A 22,245-nucleotide genomic window follows, 5' to 3' on the forward strand; every position below is an offset into this window, starting at 1 on the left:
ACTGCAGTCCACAAACTGTGTGTGTGTGTGTGTGTGGAGCACTGTGACTCCCCCTGCGTTCACACATACATCGCCATCTGCAGGTAGGGGGGGAACTGCAGTCCACAAACTGTGTGTGTGTGTGTGGAGCACTATGACTCCCCTGCGTTCACACATACATCGCCATCTGCAGGTAGGGGGGGGGGAACTGCAGTCCACAAACTGTGTGTGTGTGGAGCACTATGACTCCCCCTGCGTTCACACATACATCGCCATCTGCAGGTAGAGGGGTGGATGTGCACCCTACAGACTTAATGAAGTTAATGGAGAGTTTATGGAAATCAAGAGAGTCTTGCTAGTTGACAGAAGTGTGTGTGTGTCTGTGTGTGCTAAACATGTAAAACATCTATACTATTTGTGTGTTTCAGGAACCTGATGTTGAAAGTGAGCGTGCTGGTAGTGCTGTGCTTCCATTGGCTGGGCCGGATCGCTTCTGACCCCAACAGCATTGGCCTGCAGGTGAGAGGAACATTCCCGTTCCAGTATTCCGCTTCTGTCCCAACTTTTTCATTTTGTCCCATTCTGTTCCAACGTTCCCATTCTGTTCCCATTCTGTGCCAGTTCTGTCCCAACGTACCCATTCTGTTTACCCATTCTGTCCCAACATTCCCATTCTGGTCCCATTCTGTCCCAACATTCCCATTCTGGTCCCATTCTGTCCCAACGTTCCCATTCTATCCCAACGTTCCATTTACAGCATTATGTATCAAAATGAAATCTGTGCTGCTGTTATGACTGGTGTCTCATGTGTTGTTGATATTGATGTTATTGTTGTTGATGTAGTTTGTTGTGGTGTTGTCAGTGCTGGGAGAGTTTTGTAGGACAAGAGCTGTACCGCTTCCTCCTCATGGACTTCATCTTTACCATACTGGACACCTTCTTTGGAGAGTTCCTCTGGAGGTGGGTTGTCTGTCTGTCTGTGTGTGTCTCTCTCTGTGTCTCTCTCTGTGTCTCTCTCTGTGTCTCTCTCTCCCTCATATTCTTGCTCATAAACTCGGCAACTCGTTCAACGCGCTATACAATCTATATTGCTTTCTTTCCCGTTCTCAACCCTTTATCCCTCATCTTCTTTATGTCTCTCTCTCCTGCAGGTTGTTTTCTCAGAGGGTGTTGAAGAGGAAAAGAAAGCCTGTGTTTGACATCTCCAGGAACGTGTTGGAACTCATCTACGGACAGACATTGGCCTGGTATAAACTCTAACCCTGGTCCTGCACCTAGCCTCAACCCTGCACCTAGCCTCAACCCTGCACCTAGCCTCAACCCTGCACCTAGCCTCAACCCTGCACCTAGCCTCAACCCTGCACCTAGCCTCAACCCTGCACCTAGCCTCAACCCTGCACCTAGCCTCAACCCTGCACCACCTCAACCCTGCACCTAGCCTCAACCCTGCACCTAGCCTCAACCCTGCACCTAGCCTCAACCCTGCACCTAGCCTCAAACCTGCACCTAGCCTCAACCCTGCAGCCTCAACCCTGCAAGCCCCTGCACCTAGCCTCAACCCTGCACCTAGCCTCAACCCTGCACCTAGCCTCAACCCTGCACCTCAACCCTGCACCTAGCCTCAACCCTGCACCTCAACCCTACACCTAGCCTCAACCCTGCACCTCAACCCTGCACCTCAACCCTGCACCTAGCCTCAACCCTGCACCTAGCCTAGCCTCAACCCTGCACCTCAACCCTGCACCTCAACCCTGTACCTAGCCTCAACCCTGCACCTCAACCCTGCACCTAGCCTCAACCCTGCACCTAGCCTCAACCCTGCACCTAGCCTCAACCCTGCACCTAGCCTCAACCCTGCACCTAGCCTCAACCCTGCACCTAGCCTCAACCCTGCACCTAGCTTCAACCCTGCACCTCAACCATGCACCTAGCCTTAACCCTGCACCTCAACCCTGCACCTAGCCTCAACCCTGCACCTAGCCTCAACCCTGCACCTAGCCTCAACCCTGCACCTAGCCAACCCTGCAGCCTCAACCCTGCACCTCAACCCTGCACCTAGCCTCAACCCTGCACCTAGCCTCAACCCTGCACCTAGCCTCAAGCCTCAACCCTGCACCTAGCCTCAACCCTGCACCTAGCCTCAACCCTGCACCTCAACCCTGCACCTAGCCTCAACCCTGCACCTCAACCCTGCACCTTAACCCTGCACCTAGCCTCAACCCTGCACCTAGCCTCAACCTAGGCCTGGTAACAGGTAACTCATGACAATATCTGTGTGTAGGATGGGTTGCATTTATGCAACAACAAACAAACAGTTTCAAAGTGCTTTGCTGATGTTGTATCATGTATGTGTTGTGGAGGTTGTAGTGATGTTGTATCATGTCTGTGTTGTGGAGGTTGTAGTGATGTTGTATCATGTCTGTGTTGTGATGTTTTATCATGTCTGTGTTGTGGAGGTTGTAGTGATGTTGTATCGTGTCTGCGTTGTGGAGGTTGTAGTGATGTCTGTGTTGTGGAGGTTGTTGTGATGTTGTATCATGTCTGTTGTGGAGGTTGTAGTGATGTTGTATCATGTCTGTGTTGTGGAGGTTTGTGATGTTGTGATGTTGTATCATGTCTGTGTTGTGGAGGTTGTAGTGTTGTGATGTTGTATCATGTCTGTTGTGGAGGTTGTAGTGAGGTTGTGATGTTGTATCATGTCTGTTGTGGAGGTTGTAGTGAGGTTGTAGTGATGTTGTATCATGTCTGTGTTGTGGAGGTTGTAGTGATGTTGTGGAGGTTGTAGTGATGTTGAAGTGATGTTGTATCATGTCTGTTGTGGAGGTTGTAGTGAGGTTGTAGTGATGTTGTGGAGGTTGTAGTGATGTTGTATCATGTCTGTGTTATTTAGGTTGGGGGTGTTGTTCACTCCTCTGCTTCCTGCTGTACAGATCATCAAACTACTGCTTCTCTTCTACATGAAGCAGGTAGGTTCTCCTCTGTTCTGATCACTGTGCCATGATCATACTGGTAACTTCTCTTCTACAGGAAGCAGGTAGGTACACCTCTGTTCTGATCACTGTGCCATGATCATACTGGTAACTTCTCTTCTACATGAAGCAGGTAGGTACACCTCTGTTCTGATCACTGTGCCATGATCATACTGCTAACTGGACTATGTAACGAATTACTATCCAACTACAACTGAATGTCAACTGACCTTTAACCTTGTCTTGACTCACAAACTGTTCTCTGGCCGTATCCTGACAGTACTCTCTCTCTGTGTGTGTGTCTCCCCCCCCACCAGACTAGTGTGATGATGAACTGCCAGTCCCCTAGGAAGCCCTATAGGGCCAGTCAGATGAGCACCATCTTCATCACCCTCCTCTGCTGCCCTTCCTTCCTGGGGGCTGCTGTTTGTGTCAGCTACACCATGTGGAGGTAAGGAGAGATGGACAGATGTCAGTAACACACACACTGAACATGTTGAACACACACTGAAGATGTTGAACACACACTGAAGATGTTGAACACACACTGAAGATGTTGAACACACACTGAAGATGTTGAACACACACTGGAGATGTTGAACACACACTGGAGATGTTGAACACACACTGGAGATGTTGAACACACACTGAAGATGTTGAACACACACATACCTGCAATATACATTATCCACATAGATAACGTAGTATATCAATCTCTCTCCCTCCAGTATCTGTCCACTATGTTCCAGTCAATATACATTATCCACATAGATAACGTAGTATATCAATCTCTCTCCCTCCAGTATCTGTCCACTATGTTCCAGTCAATATACATTATCCACATAGATAACGTAGTATATCAATCTCTCTCCCTCCTCTCCTCTCCCTCCAGTATCCGTCCGTCTGAGTCATGCGGTCCGTTCCGCAGCCTGTCCACTATGTTCCAGTCAGGGAAGCTGTGGGTGAAGGAGTTGGAGACACACAACCCTAACCTGGCCTGGTTAGCCTGGGCTCACAGCTACATAGTGGAGAACCCTCTGTTTCTGTTCCTCGCTGCTGGGATCTTCCTGTGAGTTGCACACAGACACACACACAGACCGGTGTAAAGACACACATAGAGAGAATCTGTCTGTCTGTCTGTCTGTCTGAGCGAGCTCACAGCTACATGGTGGAGAACCTCTGTTAGGATGATAGCTTGAGGGATTTGACACAAACTAAGTTCCTTCAGGTTGCTTTGATCATTTCTGTCAGTATCTCTGTAAAGGAGAAGGTTGTTGTGTGTTTTCATACTGTCTCTCTGTGTCTCTCAGGATAGTGATTTACTTCAACACCCAGGTGGTGGATGGACAGAGGAAGATTATCAGTCTGCTGCAGGAGCAAATAGAAAACGTAACGTCTCTCAACTCTCTTATACAATACTAATGTGACTTAACCCTTCATAACAGTGTGACTTAACCCTTCATAGCAGTGTGACTTAACCCTTCATAACAGTGTGACTTAACCCCTCATAACAGTGTGACTTAACCCTTCATAACAGTGTGACTTAACCCTTCATAACAGTGTGACTTAACCCTTCATAACAGTGTGACTTAACCCTTCATAGCAGTGTGACTTAACCCTTCATAACAGTGTGACTTAACCCTTCATAACAGTGTGACTTAACCCTTCATAACAGTGTGACTTAACCCTTCATAACAGTGTGACTTAACCCTTCATAACAGTGTGACTTAACCCTTCATAACAGTGTGACTTAACCCTTCATAACAGTGTGACTTAACCCTTCATAACAGTGTGACTTAACCCTTCATAACAGTGTGACTTAACCCTTCATAACAGTGTGACTTAACCCTTCATAACAGTGTGACTTAACCCTTCATAACAGTGTGACTTAACCCTTTATAACAGTGTGACTTAACCCTTCATAACAGTGTGACTTAACCCTTCATAACAGTGTGACTTAACCCTTCATAACAGTGTGACTTAACCCTTCATAACAGTGTGACTTAACCCTTCATAACAGTGTGACTTAACCCTTCATAACAGTGTTATCCAGATAGAAAACGTTCACCTCCTTTTATTACAGTACTGTCATAATAACACTGTAGTAAATATGAACCTGTAGAAAACATCTGAAACCCTTCCTCTGCAAAGAGGATCTTAAATAATCCCTTTTCCCACCTGACCACGTCTGACTTTGCTGATAACTACTTTATTGAGACAAAATGTACTTACTATGACTGTAATGTGGTTGTCTCACCTAGCTATCATAAGGTGAATGCACTAACTGTAAGTCTCTCTGGATCAGAGTGTCTGCTAAATGACTCACTAACTGTAAGTCTCTGGATCAGAGTGTCTGCTAAATGACTCACTAACTGTAAGTCTCTCTGGATCAGAGTGTCTGCTAAATGACTCACTAACTGTAAGTCTCTCTGGATCAGAGTGTCTGCTAAATGACTCACTAACTGTAAGTCTCTGGATCAGAGTGTCTCTAAATGACTCACTAACTGTAAGTCTCTCTGGATCAGAGTGTCTGCTAAATGACTCACTAACTGTACGTCTCTAGTGTCTGCTAAATGACTCACTAACTGTAAGCTAAATGACTCACTAACTGTAAGTCTCTGGATAGAGTGTCTGCTAAATGACTCACTAACTGTAAGTCTCTCTGGATCAGAGTGTCTGCTAAATGACTCACTAACTGTAAGTCTCTCTGGATCAGAGTGTCTGCTAAATGACTCACTAACTGTAAGTCTCTCTGGATCAGAGTGTCTGCTAAATGACTCACTAACTGTAAGTCTCTGGATCAGAGTGTCTGCTAAATGACTCACTAACTGTAAGTCTCTCTGGATCAGAGTGTCTGCTAAATGACTCACTAACTGTAAGTGTCTCTGGATCAGAGTGTCTGCTAAATGACTCACTAACTGTAAGTCTCTCTGGATCAGAGTGTCTGCTAAATGACTCACTAACTGTAAGTCTCTCTGGATCAGAGTGTCTGCTAAATGACTCACTAACTGTAAGTCTCTCTGGATCAGTGTGTCTGCTAAATGACTCACTAACAGTGTCTCTCTGGATCAGTGTCTGCTAAATGACTCACTAACTGTAAGTCTCTCTGGATCAGAGTGTCTGCTAAATGACTCACTAACTGTAAGTCTCTCTGGATCAGACATGTCTGCTAAATGACTCACTAACTGTAAGTCTCTTTGGATCAGAGTGTCTGCTAAATGACTCACTAACTGTAAGTCTCTCTGGATCAGAGTGTCTGCTAAATGACTCACTAACTGTAAGTCTCTCTGGATCAGAGTGTCTGCTAAATGACTCACTAACTGTAAGTCTCTCTGGATCAGAGTGTCTGCTAAATGACTCACTAACTGTAAGTCTCTCTGGATCAGAGTGTCTGCTAAATGACTCACTAACTGTAAGTCTCTCTGGATCAGAGTGTCTGCTAAATGACTCACTAACTGTAAGTCTCTCTGGATCAGAGTGTCTGCTAAATGACTCACTAACTGTAAGTCTCTCTGGATCAGAGTGTCTGCTAAATGACTCACTAACTGTAAGTCTCTCTGGATCAGAGTGTCTGCTAAATGACTCACTAACTGTAAGTCTCTCTGGATCAGAGTGTCTGCTAAATTACTAAAATGTCAATGTAGAAAATGTACGTTCAACACTCTGTGTATACAACCACTTAACTTGTCATGGAGTGTTCTAACACTGTGTATAATGTGATAATGGAGTGTTCTAACACTGTGTATAAGGTGATAATGGAGTGTTCTAACACTGTGTATAATGTGATAATGGAGTGTTCTAACACTGTGTATAATGTGATAATGGAGCGTTCTAACACTGTGTATAAGGTGATAATGGAGTGTTCTAACACTGTGTATAACACTGTGTATAATGTGATAATGGAGTGTTCTAACACTGTGTATAAGGTGATAATGGAGTGTTCTAACACTGTGTATAACACTGTGTATAATGTGATAATGGAGTGTTCTAACACTGTGTATAAGGTGATAATGGAGTGTTCTAACACTGTGTATAAGGTGATAATGGAGTGTTCTAACACTGTGTATAATGTGATAATGGAGTGTTCTAACACTGTGTATAAGGTGATAATGGAGTGTTCTAACACTGTGTATAAGGTGATAATGGAGTGTTCTAACACTGTGTATAAGGTGATAATGGAGTGTTCTAACGCTGTACAATGTGATAATGGAGTGTTCTAACACTGTGTAATGTGATAATGGAGTGTTCTAACACTGTGTATAAGGTGATAATGGAGTGTTCTAACACTGTATAAGGTGATAATGTGATAATGGATTGTTCTAACACTGTATAAGGTGATAATGGAGTGTTCTAACACTGTGTATAATGTGATAATGGAGTGTTCTAACACTGTGTATAAGGTGATAATGGAGTGTTCTAACACTGTGTATAAGGTGATAATGGAGTGTTCTAACGCTGTACAATGTGATAATGGAGTGTTCTAACGCTGTACAATGTGATAATGGAGTGTTCTAACACTGTGTATAAGGTGATAATGGAGTGTTCTAACACTGTGTATAATGTGATAATGGAGTGTTCTAACACTGTGTATAAGGTGATAATGGAGTGTTCTAACACTGTGTATAATGTGATAATGGAGTGTTCTAACACTGTGTATAAGGTGATAATGGAGTGTTCTAACACTGTGTATAAGGTGATAATGGAGTGTTCTAACACTGTATAAGGTGATAATGGAGTGTTCTAACGCTGTACAATGTGATAATGGAGTGTTCTAACACTGTGTATAAGGTGATAATGGAGTGTTCTAACACTGTGTATAATGTGATAATGGAGTGTTCTAACACTGTGTATAATGGAGTGTTCTAACACTGTGGTGATAATGGAGTGTTCTAACACTGTGTATAAGGTGATAATGGAGTGTTCTAACACTGTGTATAAGGTGATAATGGAGTGTTCTAACACTGTGTATAAGGTGATAATGGAGTGTTCTAACACTGTGTATAAGGTGATAATGGAGTGTTCTAACACTGTGTATAAGGTGATAATGGAGTGTTCTAACACTGTGTATAACTAACACTGTATAATGTGATAATGGAGTGTTCTAACACTGTGTATAATGTGATAATGGAGTGTTCTAACACTGTGTATAAGGTGATAATGGAGTGTTCTAACACTGTTATAACACTATAAGGTGATAATGGAGTGTTCTAACACATGTGATAATGGAGTGTTCTAACACTGTATAATGTGATAATGGAGTGTTCTAACACTGTGTACAATGTGATAATGGAGTGTTCTAACACTGTGTATAACTGTGATAATGTGGAGTGTTCTAACACTGTGTATAAGGTGATAATGGAGTGTTCTAACACTGTGTATAAGGTGATAATGGAGTGTTCTAACACTGTGTATAAGGTGATAATGGAGTGTTCTAACACTGTGTATAATGTGATAATGGAGTGTTCTAACACTGTGTATAAGGTGATAATGGAGTGTTCTAACACTGTGTATAATGTGATAATGGAGTGTTCTAACACTGTGTATAAGGTGATAATGGAGTGTTCTAACACTGTGTATAACACTGTGTATAATGTGATAATGGAGCGTTCTAACACTGTGTATAAGGTGATAATGGAGTGTTCTAACACTGTGTATAAGGTGATAATGGAGTGTTCTAACACTGTGTATAAGGTGATAATGGAGTGTTCTAACACTGTGTATAATGTGATAATGGAGTGTTCTAACACGGTGTATAAGGTGATAATGGATTGTTCTAACACTGTGTATAAGGTGATAATGGAGTGTTCTAACACTGTGTATAATGGAGTGTAATAACACTGTGTATAATGTGATAATGGAGTGTTCTAACACTGTGTATAAGGTGATAATGGAGTGTTCTAACACTGTGTATAAGGTGATAATGGAGTGTTCTAACACTGTGTATAAGGTGATAATGGAGTGTTCTCACACTGTGTATAAGGTGTTAATGGCCAGCTACAGTTGTTCCCTGGTGACCTGTATCATTGTGTTTCTAGGAGGGGGAGGATAAGAAGTTCCTGATCACTCGTCTCCAGGCCATCCACCAGCAGAAACGACCCCTCGCCCCTCGCAGACTCACCAGTCAGGCCAGTCAGGTGTGTGTAGGAGAGAGAGTCTGTGCCTGAAGGAGGAGAGTGTGTGTGCATGGCTGCATGCATTCCTTTGTTCCCAATTTTTCTTGGCTCACATTTCTGACCAGTTTCTCCTGTCCTCTTCCCAGGATTCCAACTGTTAGCATTCCAACTACTGAAAGGGCATTCTCTCCCTTCTCATTGGAGGGAATATCTCAGAAAATGTCCTGAATGGACCAACCTGGATGTAGCTCCCCTCTCCTGCCTCTGGGAAGAGTTGTTAAGGGATTCTTCACCTGGAAAACTATTCTCATAGGATGTCCTCTTTCCCAGGAAGCTGAGTTGGGACTGGGACTATAAAGGAATTTACTTCTTTTACAATAACAAATCCCATAGACACCAAAACGTGAATCTGATAGGATCCACACTCTTTCCCAGGAAGCTGGTCCTTATAAGGATTGGGAATGGGACAAAGCAGGCTTTCCCTCTTCCAATAACAGACTACTCCTCATAGGGAAAGACCACTTTATAGGATCTTACTATGGCCAGGCCACAGGCTCCACCTTACTGTAACTAGGCTCCACCTTACTGTAACTAGGCTACATAGGAAAAGACCACTGAGTTTTAATGATCTTACTATGGCCAGGCCACAGGCTCCACCTTACTGTAACTAGGCTACATAGGAAAAGACCACTGAGTTTTAATGATCTTACTATGGCCAGGCCACAGGCTCCACCTTACTGTAACTAGGCTACATAGGAAAAGACCACTGAGTTTTAATGATCTTACTATGGCCAGGCCACAGGCTCCACCTTACTGTAACTAGGCTCCACCTTACTGTAACTAGGCTCCACCTTACTGTTTATTCTTCATGTAAATGAAAGGACATGCCACTGTCACAAAACAATGGTTTATCGACGCTCAATACTTTCAGCCAAGGATCTTTGTCCTTTTTTAAACTTGGATTGGAAGCCCTGGTCATGAGAGAGGATGTAGGGGTGAAGAGGTGAGGAAACGACACTGGGATACGGTGTGCTTGTAGGGACACAGAACGGAATGCGCTTTTTAGAAAGAATATTTTTTTCCCTCACAACTTTGAACAGGGAACATATCAAATGCCAATAAGCTGCCAACGTTGTATAAAGGATTAAAACAGTGGCATTGATTAAAACAGTGGCATTGTTAAGCAGGTGAATTCTGTCAAATATAGGATTTGTATTTTTTTAAATTGTAAATAGTATGATTTTTTTTTTTTACTTTAGATGTTTTTATTGTATAAACAGGTATTTTGTCAACAGCCCTTTCATACCAACTGTGAACAGGTTATTTCTTTCCGTTTCTGATATAAAATGATTTTGATGTTTTTATGTTAATTGGTGGTCACCACACTGCTTCTGAAATGGCACTCTTCCCTACATAGTGCACGACTTTATAGGGCGCTGGTCGTACGTAGTGCACTATGTAGAGAATAGGGTACCTTTTGGGATGCATCCTCTGTTTACTGACTCTGTAGGAAGAATCCACCTCTTAGTATCGGGCGATCTGATTGGTTCGTTCAAACAGGAAATGGTCTTAGATCAACCACTGGAACAGTACGTTATTGGAATGTCTCTTTGTTTTTAAGTTGTTTTGTTTGTACGAAATTAAATGTTTTAACATATTTGTGTGTGTATTTGCTTATCTGATGTTTACCTAGTGGTTATGCTGCACTTGTACTTTTCAGTGGAGAAATCTAATATAAATCATTGAAACATATATCTTTCTATTATTCAACACAATTATAATGTACTACAGACATGCAATCAGCACCATAAAAAGAGCTAAATATATTGATAATTTCCAAAGAATCACTTTCCTGTCGTAATAGCACTCATACATGATCCACCTAATAAATATGAAGTAGAATAGCACTCATACATGATCCACCTAATAAATATGAAGTAGAATAGCACTCATACATGATCCACCTAATAAATATGAAGTAGAATAGCACTCATACATGATCCACCTAATCCAATAAATGTCAACTTGAGTTTAGGGTTGCAAAATTCCCAGGTTTTCCAGAAATCCTGGTTGGATGATTCCCAGATTCTCTGTTAATTCCCTCCTGATTCCAGGAAACTTCCAACTGGGATTTCAGGAACATTTTGTTAAAGTTACCGAAAATGTGCAACCCTTCATTGAGTTCAAACAGTTAATCACATAACCTTTTAGAGATACTAAAGTATAACCCATTATTATCCAGTTAATCACATAAGCTTTTAGAGATACTAAAGTATAACTCATTATTATCCAGTTAATCACATAACCTTTTAGAGATACTAAAGTATAACCCATTATTATCCAGTTAATCACATAAGCTTTTAGAGATACTAAAGTATAACCCATTATTATCCAGTTAATCACATAACCTTTTAGAGATACTAAAGTATAACCCATTATTATCCTTGTACAAAAGCATATGTGGCTAAAAGCACCATTCAGTATTATTCACCCAGGGAGAGTTGGAAGCAGCAAGAATACAAATGTTTGTAATTCTCAAAACCTCCAGTAGAGAGCGCCATATCATAAATCTCTCCCATTCCCCACATACTGTATCATCCATCCATCCAGACATCTCTCCCATTCCCCACATACTGTATCAGCCATCCATCCAGACATCTCTCCCATTCCCCACATACTGTATCATCCATCCAGACATCTCTCCCATTCCCCACATACTGTATCATCCATCCAGACATCTCTCCCATTCCCCACATACTGTATCAACCATCCATCCAGACATCTCTCCCATTCCCCACATACTGTATCATCCATCCAGACATCTCTCCCATTCCCCACATACTGTATCATCCATCCAGACATCTCTCCCATTCCCCACATACTGTATCAACCATCCATCCAGACATCTCTCCCATTCCCCACATACTGTATCAACCATCCATCCAGACATCTCTCCCATTCCCCACATACTGTATCATCCATCCAGACATCTCTCCCATTCCCCACATACTGTATCATCCATCCATCCAGACATCTCTCCCATTCCCCACATACTGTATCAACCATCCATCCAGACATCTCTCCCATTCCCCACATACTGTATCAGCCATCCATCCAGACATCTCTCCCATTCCCCACATACTGTATCAACCATCCAGACATCTCTCCCATTCCCCACATACTGTATCAACCATCCATCCAGACATCTCTCACTCTGCTAATATCCTATGTTTAGGTGTGGCAGTCTCCATCCCTCTCTGCTGGTGAGTTCATATGTGGCAGTAGGCTATGTGGTCGTTTGAGACAATTCTGATCAATCAATCAGTTCTAGTGAACCCTTGTTACTATGGCTGTGTTTACACAGGCAGCCCAATTCTGGTCTTTTGCCCAATTATTGGGAAAAGACCCTGATCTGATTGGTTAGAAGACCAATTAGTGGAAATAGATCAGAATTAGGCTGCCTGTGTAAACGCAGCCTATGAGGGGCTCGCTATAATCCATTGCCTTTCATATCAGAAACTTGATTCTGTATCTTCTGTAGCATTGATCAAAATGATAATTGAAGTCTATCAAGTCATTACAGTCTGAGGATTCCACTTCATATACATACACAACTTCTACACCTATTATGCATATATATATTTTCTAAATCCACAAGTCCGTTGTCTTATTTACTTTAAAACGAACAGATTGCGTCCCAAATGGCACTCTATTCACAATATAGTGCACTAGTTTTGACCAGAGCCCTAAGGGGGAATCTGATGCCATTTGGGATGTATCCTTAAAACGGATGACGTTCCATTTATGTATGTCTTTTCGCGCCAAAAACACTATTTCAGTATAGTTTAGTTCTGTTCAGGTTTGGCTGAGTTGAGTTCAGCGTTGTTCAGTTCAGCGTTGTTGAGTTCAGCGTTGTTGAGTTCAGCGTTGTTCAGTTCAGCGTTGTTGAGTTCAGCGTTGTTCAGTTCAGCGTTGTTGAGTTCAGCGTTGTTGAGTTCAGCGTTGTTGAGTTCAGCGTTGTTGACAGTTCAGCGTTGTTGAGTTCAGCGTTGTTGACAGTTCAGCGTTGTTGAGTACAGCGTTGTTGAGTTCAGCATTGTTCAGTTGTTTGAACTTAAATTTAGCAGTTCCGTTGTTGTACTAAAAATGATTTATTATTCAGTTGAGTTAAGTCGAGTTCTGTCCCATTGCAGACACTATTCAAGCTGCGTTCAGAGTTGAGGTGTTTTGAGTTGCACCAAGTCAAAGTTCTGATTTCAGATCCATTGAGTCCAGTTCAGTTTAGCACAGTGACTTTTTCTGCTCAGTTCTGTTGCTTAGAGTTCAGTCCTGTTGCTTAGAGTTCAGTTCTGTTGCTTAGAGTTCAGTCTCAGTTCTGTTGCTTAGAGTTCAGTCCTGTTGCTTAGAGTTCAGTCCTGTTGCTTAGAGTTCAGTCCTGTTGCTTAGAGTTCAGTCCTGTTGCTTAGAGTTCAGTCCTGTTGCTTAGAGTTCAGTCCTGTTGCTTAGAGTTCAGTCCTGTTGCTTAGAGTTCAGTCCTGTTGCTTAGAGTTCCGTTCTGTTACTTAGTGTTCAGTCCTGTTGCTTAGAGTTCAGTTCTGTTACTTAGAGTTCAGTTCTGTTGCTTAGTGTTCAGTTCTGTTGCTTAGAGTTCAGTTCTGTTACTTAGTGTTCAGTCCTGTTGCTTAGAGTTCAGTCCTGTTGCTTAGTGTTCAGTTCTGTTGCTTAGTGTTCAGTTCTGTTGCTTAGAGTTCAGTTCTGTTGCTTAGTGTTCAGTTCTGTTTCTATTCTGTTGCATTGAGTTCCGTTCATCTCCACCAAAGCGTTCTATGGCCCTGCTGTGTCAGAGTGTGTGTATGTGCGTTTCATTTCAGCTACCTGTGTGAGTCTCTCCCTGCTCAGTTCCCGTTATTCAGCATCCCCAGCAGTTTCCCTGCGTCCATGCCCTGTTGCTGGGCCATCTTGGCAACATCAAACCCCATGTGTTTCAGGAACTGGATCACGCTCATTTCCTGTCCGGTGATCTGATCCCGTATAGTTGGACAGGTGGGATTACAGTGAGGCCAGGGGCAGCTGTCAATCAGACGCAGAGGACAGCGCCTCGGAGAGGAAGCTGGGGGCAGGGCCTTATTGGGGGTGGGGTTAGGATTGTTGCTATGGGTGTCATTGTTGGAGGATCTTTGTGGAGGTTGTTGTCGTGGAGACCACGGTCCCAGCAGTGTAAGGCTCTGGGGAGGGAGGTTCCTTTGACTTGGATGTCCATCCAGTAACTATGGTAACAGGGAGGAGCGGAAAGGAGGTTAGAAATGGGAGAGGTACTCGGTCAAGTCACTCATTTTTTTGCAAAGCTCCAAATTAAGGTTATGATATGTCTAATCTAAGAACCAGTTATGATATGTCTAATCTAAGAACCAGTTATGATATGTCTAATCTGAGACCCAGTTATGATATGTCTAATCTGAGAACCAGTTATGATATGTCTAATCTGAGACCCAGTTATGATATGTCTAATCTAAGACCCAGTTATGATATGTCTAATCTGAGACCCAGTTATGATATGTCTAATCTGAGACCCAGTTATGATATGTCTAATCTGAGACCCAGTTATGATATGTCTAATCTGAGACCCAGTTATGATATGTCTAATCTGAGACCCAGTTATGATATGTCTAATCTGAGACCCAGTTATGATATGTCTAATCTGAGACCCAGTTATGATATGTCTAATCTAAGGAGAAATGATGATCAGTGACTGTTCACTCACTTCCTGGTGATGACCTCATGGGATAGGCAGGCTGGAGCAAACAGGGCCCTAAGCAGTCAGAACAGACAGATCCATTAACGTGATCAGAGGAGAGTTAACATTCCACATAACATAAAACATTAACATTCTTTAAATAATAAAACAGGAAGTTATGGTATGTGTGTGTGTTTGTACATTATTGTGTGTGCGTGTCTCTGTGTGTACTATCCTATGTGTGTGTGTGTGTCTTACGGGACGTCTTTGAGTGTGTTCCTCAGCTCATTGCCTAGATTCTGTATGTATCTCCATTGTCCCTCGTGGACCGGATGACCAGTCAGGTGGATGTTATCTACTGTCAACTGGGCCTCATCAAATAACCACTGGACCACAAACACTGGACCTAGAGAGAGAGAGAGGGGGGGTCTACTGTTAACTGGGCCTCATCAAATAACCACTGGACCACAAACACTGGACCTAGAGAGAGAGAGGGGGGGTCTACTGTTAACTGGGCCTCATCAAATAACCACTGGACCACAAACACTGGACCTAGAGAGAGAGGGGGGGAGAGGGGTGGACCTAGGGGGAGAAAGGGAGAGAGAGAGAGAGAGGGAGGGGGAATGTGGGGGAGGGGGAGAGAGAATGAGGGGGAAAGTGGGGGAGGAAGAGAGAGCGGGTGGGGAGGGAAGAGAGAGGGCGGGGAGGGAGAGGGAAGAGAGAGGGCGTCTACTTTTAGCTGGGCCTCATCAAATAACACTGCACCTGAAGAGAAAGAGAGTGCTAGAGAGAGACGGGGAAGAGAGAGAGTACTAGAAACACTCTTACTCTTGAGCGTGGGGTAGACTTTATATCCGAAGAAGCAGTTCCACTCCTCTCCTATGTGAGTCTGTCTGCAGCTCTCTGGCACCACACTACCCCAGTACCTAGACAGGAAACAGGAAGTATAGTCACCGTTGTCACTCGTATGGTCACTTGTTGTCTCTCCTTCTCTCTCCCCCTTCCTCCCTCTTCCACCCTCCTTCTCTCCCTTCCTCCCTCCCTCCCCTCCCTCCTTCCCTCTTCTCTCTCTCACCTGATTCCTCTCCTGATAGCCTCAGTAGGGTCACAGCTGATGGTGCTGTGACAGTCTGTAGATCTGTATTGCTTGTTATCCAGGAACCAGCCAGAGTCAGCCAGACCCCGGACCTGAATCTCCCCGTGTCCCCGGGACTCCAGGTGCTCCGCCACACGGTCCACGTTCAGTAGTACACCTGTACCCCCCGCACTGCAGGGGAGAGGGAGGGGGGAGAGAAAGGAAAGGGAGAGAGTGTAAAAAACATTCAGTAATCCAGAGAGGGGGAAATAAGGAGAGTTGGAGAGGTCCAGAGGGCCAGAGGTCCAGAGGGACAGATTGAGGGAGAAACAGACGGATGTCCAACAAGTAAGTAAAGTTAAAAGGTTTGAGACTGTGGTGATTTTATCAGACACACACACAGTGTACTGACCTGCTCCCAGCCAGTAGCAGGACCTTAGCGCTGTCCAGTCCTTCAGTAAGCAGCTCATTAACCACCTCCTTAATGATCACTGAGCCCATGAATGCATAGTCACCTACACAGAGAGAAACATGAAGACAGGCACAGTAGACACATTGATTGATAGCTTGTTATACAACCGGTGGGTTTAATCCTGAATGCTGATTGGTTAAAACCGCATTCCAGCCGGTGTCTATTCCACAAGTTACCACCAGCTAAATCTATGATGTTGAAATGTCTATTTACTCTGTTCCATGTGACTGCAATCCACGGTCTCATCAGCCCAGCCAGGCAATTTATAAACTTCATCTCCACTATAAAAAGCATCTAGAGATTATCTCACATTTCTTTTAGACTAACATTTAGTTTTCAACAACAGAGATTTGTATAAACCTTGCTGTCTGTCTCTCTGACATTTGCAACATTGTTTAAATATTGAAATTCGATCTCCAGCTGTCCCAACGCTTCAGGATGAGACAGGCAGGACGCTTTTCTCAGTCAGTCGAAATAATGAGTGGGGAGAACAAGTATTTGATACACTGCCGATTTTGCAGGTTTTCCTACTTACAAAGCATGTAGAGGTCTGTAATTTTTATCATAGGTACCAAATCCAGAAAATCACATTGTATGATTTTTAAGTAATTAATTTGCATTTTATTGCATGACATAAGTATTTGATCACCTACCAACCAGTAAGAATTCCGGCTCTCACAGACCTGTTAGTTTTTCTTTAAGAAGCCCTCCTGTTCTCCACTCATTACCTGTATTAACTGCACCTGTTTGAACTCATTACCTGTATAAATGAAACCTGTCCACACACTCAATCAAACAGACTCCAACCTCTCCACAATGGCCAAGACCAGGGGGCTGTGTAAGGACATCAGGGTTAAATTGTAGACTTGCACAAGGCTGGGTTGAGCTACAGGACAATAGGCAAGCAGCTTGGTGAGAAGGCAACAACTGTTGGCGCAATTATTAGAAAATGGAAGAAGTTCAAGATGAAGGTCTATCACCCGTGGTCTGGGGCTCCATGCAAGATCTCACCTCGTGGGGCATCAATGATCATGAGGAAGGTGAGGGATTAGCCCTGAACTACACGGCAGGACCTGGTCAATGACCTGAAGAGAGCTGGGACCACAGTCTCAAAGAAAACCATTAGTAACACACTATGCCGTCATGGATTAAAATCCTGCAGTGCACGCAATCCTGCTGAAGCCAGCGCATGTCCAGGCCCGTGGGCCCCATGTCCAGGCCCGTCTGAAGTTTGCCAATGACCATCTGGATGATCCAGAGGAGGGATCGGAGAAGGTCATGTGGTCTGATGAGACAAAAATAGAGGTTTTTGGTCTAAACTCCACTCGCCGTGTTTGGAGGAAGAAGAAGGATGAGTAAAACCCCAAGAACACCATCCCAACGTGAAGCATGGAGGTGGAAACATCATTCTTTGGGATGCTTTTCTGCAAAGGGGACAGGATGACTGCACCATATTGAGGGGAAGATGGATGGGGCCAAGTATCATGAGATCTTGGCCAACAACCTCCTTCCCTCAGTAAAGATGAAGATGGGTCGTGGCTGGGTCTTCCAGCATGGGAAACACACAGCCAGGGCAACTAAGGAGTGGCTCCGTAAGAAGCATCTCAAGGTCCTGGAGTGGCCTAGCCAGTCTCCAGACCTGAACCCAATAGAACATCTTTGGAGGGAGCTGAAAGTCCATATTGCCCAGCAACAGCCTCGAAACCTGAAGGATCTGGAGAAGGTCTGTATGGAGGAGTGGGCCAAAATCCCTGTTGCAGTGTGTGCAGCAGGGATTTTAGATTCCGTCTCTCACAGTTGATTTTAGATTCCATCTCTCACAGTTGAAGTGTACCTATGTTAAAAATTACAGACCTCTACATGCTTTGTAAGTAGGGAAACCTGCAAAATCGGCAGTGTATTAAATACTTGTTCTCCCCACTGTGTATACAAAGAAATGTCAATCGAAATCAGTTGAAACAAAGTGCAGCTAGTTTGCAGTCTTTCCAGTTCTAGTTTGAAGTGATTGTGTCAGCTGTGTTGTTGGCTAGCTCCTCTGAACAACAGTGTCCTGGCGAGAGAACACATTTTCTATGTCAGGTGAAATCACGCCTCATTAGCTCATTGTTGTGGAAGTATCCAAATAAATGTAGTTGGCCAGCTAGCAAGCAAGGGATCAGAACGTTACCAGCAATTGAACATTTAGAACCCACGACTGGGTCGCGTCTGTGGCAACCAAACTGATAGAAGGAACGAATGGGTCTCGTCTCTGGCAACCGAACTGACAGGCATTATCAGGAATTATCACTTAAATGTCTTGAATTATTTGAAATAAAATGCAGTGTTTTTCCAAAGAGGATCCTATTCCCTATAGAGTGCACTATATACTGAACTGATGTTCCCTACTTTGGTCAGTCTTTGCTGAGGCTCCACTCCAGGCATCACTAGAGCAGTATGGGATGAACCTAGAGGGAGAGGAGAGAGAGATCTTCATGCTTTGTTGATTTCCAAAACGCTTTTGACTCAATTTGGCATGAGGGTCTGCTATACAAATGGGTGGAAAGTGGTGTTGGGGGAAAAACATACGACATTATAAAAGCCATGTACACAAACAACAAGTCTGGGGTTAAAATTGGCACAAAAAAACACACATTTCTTTCCACCGGGCCATGGGGTGAGACAGGGATGCAGCTTAAGCCCCACCCTCTTCAACAAATATATCAACAAATTGGCGTGGGCACTAGAAAAGTCTGCAGAACCCGGCCTCACCCTACTAGAATCTGAAGTCAAATGTCTACTGTTTGCTGATGATCTGCTGCTTCTGTCCCCAACCAAGGAGGTCCTAACGCAGCACCTATACATTCTGCACAGATTCTGTCAGATCTGGGCCTGACAGTAAATCTCAGTAAGACCAAAATAATGGTGTTCCAAAAAAGGTCCAGTCGCCAGGAACAAAAATACTAATTCCATCTAGACACTGTTGCCCGAGAGCACACAAAAAACTATACATACCTCGGCCTAAACATCAGCGCCACAGGTAACTTCCACAAAGCTGTGAATGATCTGAGAGACAAGGTAAGAAGGGCATTCTATGCCATCAAAAGGAACATAAAATTCAACATACCAATTAGGGTCTGGCTAAAAATACTTGAATCAGTCATAGAGCCCATTGCCCTTTATGGTTGTGAGGTCTGGGGTCCGCTCACCAACCAAGACTTCCAAATGGAGACTCTGCATTCAGAATTCTGCAAACATATCCTCCGTGTACAACGTAAAACACCAAATAATGCACACAGAGCAGAATTAGGCCAATACCCGCTAATTATCAAAATCTAGTAAAGAGCCATTAAATTCTACAACCACCTAAAAGGAAGCGATTCCCAAACCTTCCATAACAAAGTCATCACCTACTGAGAGATGAACCTGGAGAAGAGTCCCCTAAGCAAGCTGGTCGTGGGGCTCTGTTCACAAACAGACCCTACAGAGCCCCTGGACAGCAGCACAATTAGACCCAACCAAATCATGAGAAAACAAAAAGATAATTACTTGACATGTTGGAAAGAATTAACAAAAAAACAGAGCAAACTAGAATGCTATTTGGTCCTAAACAGAGAGTACACAGCGGCAGAATACCTGACCACAGTGACTGACCCAAACTTAAGAAAAGCTTTGACTATGTACAGACTCAGTGAGCATTGCTATTGAGAAAGGCCACCGTAGGCAGACCTGGCTCTCAAGAGAAGACAGGCTATGTGCACACTGCCCACAAAATGAGGTGGAAACTGAGCTGCACTTCCTAACCTCCTGCCAAATGTATGACCATATTAGAGACACATATTTCCCTCAGAATACACAGACCCACAAATATTTTTTAAACTATTTTGATAAACTCCCATATCTACTGGGTGAAATACCACAGTGTGCCATTACAGCAGCAAGATGTGTGACCTGTTACCACAAGAAAAGGGCAACCAGTGAAGAACAAACACCATTGTAAATACAACCCATATTTATGTTTATTTATTTTCCCTTTTGTACTTTAATTATTTGCACATCATTGTAACACTGTATATAGACATAATATGACATTTGAAATGTCTTTATTATTTTGGAACTTCTGTGAGTGTAATGTTTACTGTTCATTTTTATTGTTTATTATCTTTAAAAATATATATATTTCACCTTTATTTAACCAGGTGGCCAGTTGAGAACAAGTTCTCATTTACAACTGCGACCTGACCAAGATAAAGCAAAGCAGTGTGACACAAACAATAACACAGAGTTACACGTGGAATAAACAAACATACAGTCAATAACACAATAGAAAAAGTCTATATACAGTGTGTGCAAATGAGGTAAGGCAATAAATAGGCCATAGTGGCAAAGTAATTACAATTGAATGATCTAATTATCGACAGACAGTCAGACAGACAGACAGACAGACAGACAGACAGACAGACAGACAGACAGACAGACAGAGTTTTCCAGTCAGAGGGAGGAAGAGGTTGTTTGGTGAAGAGCTGCAGCACAACTTTACAGACTCACACTCTGACAAGAGAAAACGCCAACCGTTTCAAACACAAACACCATAAACAAACACACATATGCAAGAAGGGAGAGAAGAGCGATAGGAGAGAGAGAGCGATAGGAGAGAAGAGCGATAGGAGAGAAGAGCGATAGGAGAGAGAGAGCGATAGGAGAGAAGAGCGATAGGAGAGAGAGAGCGATAGGAGAGAAGAGCGATAGGAGAGAGAGCGATAGGAGAGAAGAGCGATAGGAGAGAAGAGCGATAGGAGAGAAGAGCGATAGGAGAGAAGAGCGATAGGAGAGAAGAGCGATAGGAGAGAAGAGCGATAGGAGAGAGAGAGCGATAGGAGAGAAGAGCGATAGGAGAGAAGAAGAGCGATAGGAGAGAAGAGCGATAGGAGAGAAGAGCGATAGGAGAGAAGAGCGATAGGAGAGAAGAGCGATAGGAGAGAGAGAGCGATAGGAGAGAGAGAGCGATAGGAGAGAGAAGAGCGATAGGAGAGAAGAGCGATAGGAGAGAAGAGCGATAGGAGAGAGAAGAGCGATAGGAGAGAGAAGAGCGATAGGAGAGAGAGAGCGATAGGAGAGAGAGCGATAGGAGAGAAGAGCGATAGGGAGAGAAGAGCGATAGGAGAGAGAGAGCGATAGGAGAGAAGAGCGATAGGAGAGAAGAGCGATAGGAGAGAAGAGCGATAGGAGAGAGAGAGAGCGATAGGAGAGAAGAGCAATAGGAGAGAAGAGCGATAGGAGAGAAGAGCGATAGGAGAGAAGAGCGATAGGAGAGAAGAGCGATAGGAGAGAGAGAGCGATAGGAGAGAGAGAGCGATAGGAGAGAGAAGAGCGATAGGAGAGAGAGCGATAGGAGAGAAGAGCGATAGGAGAGAAGAGCGATAGGAGAGAGAGAGAGCGATAGGAGAGAAGAGCAATAGGGAGAGAAGAGCGATAGGAGAGAAGAGCGATAGGGAGAGAAGAGCGATAGGAGAGAAGAGCGATAGGAGAGAGAGAGAGAGCGATAGGAGAGAGAGAGCGATAGGAGAGAGAAGAGCGATAGGAGAGAGAGAGCGATAGGAGAGAAGAGCGATAGGAGAGAAGAGCGATAGGAGAGAGCGATAGGAGAGAGAGAGCGATAGGAGAGAAGAGCGATAGGAGAGAGAGAGAGCGATAGGAGAGAAGAGCGATAGGAGAGAAGAGCGATAGGAGAGAGAGAGCGATAGGAGAGAAGAGCGATAGGAGAGAAGAGCGATAGGAGAGAGCGATAGAGAGAGAGAGAGCGATAGGAGAGAGAGAGCGATAGGAGAGAGAAGAGCGATAGGAGAGAGAAGAGCGATAGGAGAGAAGAGCGATAGGAGAGAGAAGAGCGATAGGGGAGAGCGATAGGAGAGAGAAGAGCGATAGGA

General features: G+C 43.8%; 3 protein-coding genes across 19 annotated transcripts in view; 2 read left to right on the forward strand and 1 right to left on the reverse strand.

Annotated features, from left to right (window-relative positions):
* The window catches only part of tmc6b (transmembrane channel-like 6b), a 28,569-nt gene extending 17,851 nt beyond the window's left edge, over positions 1-10,718 (forward strand). The window contains exons 14-22 of the mRNA XM_042318275.1: positions 408-498; positions 842-939; positions 1,131-1,226; positions 2,870-2,945; positions 3,266-3,399; positions 3,841-4,017; positions 4,259-4,337; positions 8,984-9,082; positions 9,208-10,718. Of these exons, the coding sequence (XP_042174209.1) occupies positions 408-498; positions 842-939; positions 1,131-1,226; positions 2,870-2,945; positions 3,266-3,399; positions 3,841-4,017; positions 4,259-4,337; positions 8,984-9,082; positions 9,208-9,222 (865 nt within the window). The 3' untranslated portion in view covers positions 9,223-10,718. The remainder of the gene's footprint in view (positions 1-407; positions 499-841; positions 940-1,130; positions 1,227-2,869; positions 2,946-3,265; positions 3,400-3,840; positions 4,018-4,258; positions 4,338-8,983; positions 9,083-9,207) is intronic.
* LOC121845933 lies at positions 6,490-8,977 on the forward strand. 15 transcript variants are annotated; one of them, XM_042318299.1, is made up of 7 exons: positions 6,490-7,243; positions 7,283-7,348; positions 7,477-7,641; positions 7,737-7,769; positions 7,855-7,986; positions 8,298-8,495; positions 8,574-8,977. In XM_042318299.1, exons 2-7 carry the CDS (start codon positions 7,289-7,291, stop codon positions 8,778-8,780), a joined length of 795 nt encoding a protein of 264 aa, XP_042174233.1. In that variant the 5' UTR covers positions 6,490-7,243; positions 7,283-7,288; the 3' UTR covers positions 8,781-8,977. The 15 variants fall into 15 exon arrangements, 11 of the variants coding, with proteins under 11 accessions (XP_042174233.1, XP_042174234.1, XP_042174235.1 ...); XM_042318300.1 differs by having other exon boundaries at positions 8,640-8,977; XM_042318301.1 differs by having other exon boundaries at positions 8,298-8,429.
* The window catches only part of notum1b (notum, palmitoleoyl-protein carboxylesterase b), a 36,821-nt gene continuing 24,877 nt past the window's right edge, over positions 10,302-22,245 (reverse strand). Inside the window, exons 5-12 of one of the 3 annotated variants that reach the window (XR_006082868.1) lie at positions 18,728-18,786; positions 16,283-16,385; positions 15,871-16,062; positions 15,624-15,721; positions 15,054-15,201; positions 14,823-14,870; positions 11,368-14,328; positions 10,302-11,265 (exon numbers count right to left, since the gene is read on the reverse strand). Coding sequence is in view for 1 of the 3 variants with exons in the window: in XM_042318290.1 (XP_042174224.1) it covers positions 14,139-14,328; positions 14,823-14,870; positions 15,054-15,201; positions 15,624-15,721; positions 15,871-16,062; positions 16,283-16,385; positions 18,728-18,786 (838 nt within the window). In the remaining 2 variants the exon portion in view is untranslated. Of the gene's footprint in view, positions 14,329-14,822; positions 14,871-15,053; positions 15,202-15,623; positions 15,722-15,870; positions 16,063-16,282; positions 16,386-18,727; positions 18,787-22,245 lie in introns of all 3 variants that reach the window. The other 2 variants (XR_006082867.1, XM_042318290.1) reach the window with 2 other exon arrangements.

The sequence above is a fragment of the Oncorhynchus tshawytscha genome, unplaced genomic scaffold (genome assembly GCF_018296145.1).
Source record: "Oncorhynchus tshawytscha isolate Ot180627B unplaced genomic scaffold, Otsh_v2.0 Un_contig_4324_pilon_pilon, whole genome shotgun sequence".
NCBI classification, from domain to species: domain Eukaryota; kingdom Metazoa; phylum Chordata; class Actinopteri; order Salmoniformes; family Salmonidae; genus Oncorhynchus; species Oncorhynchus tshawytscha.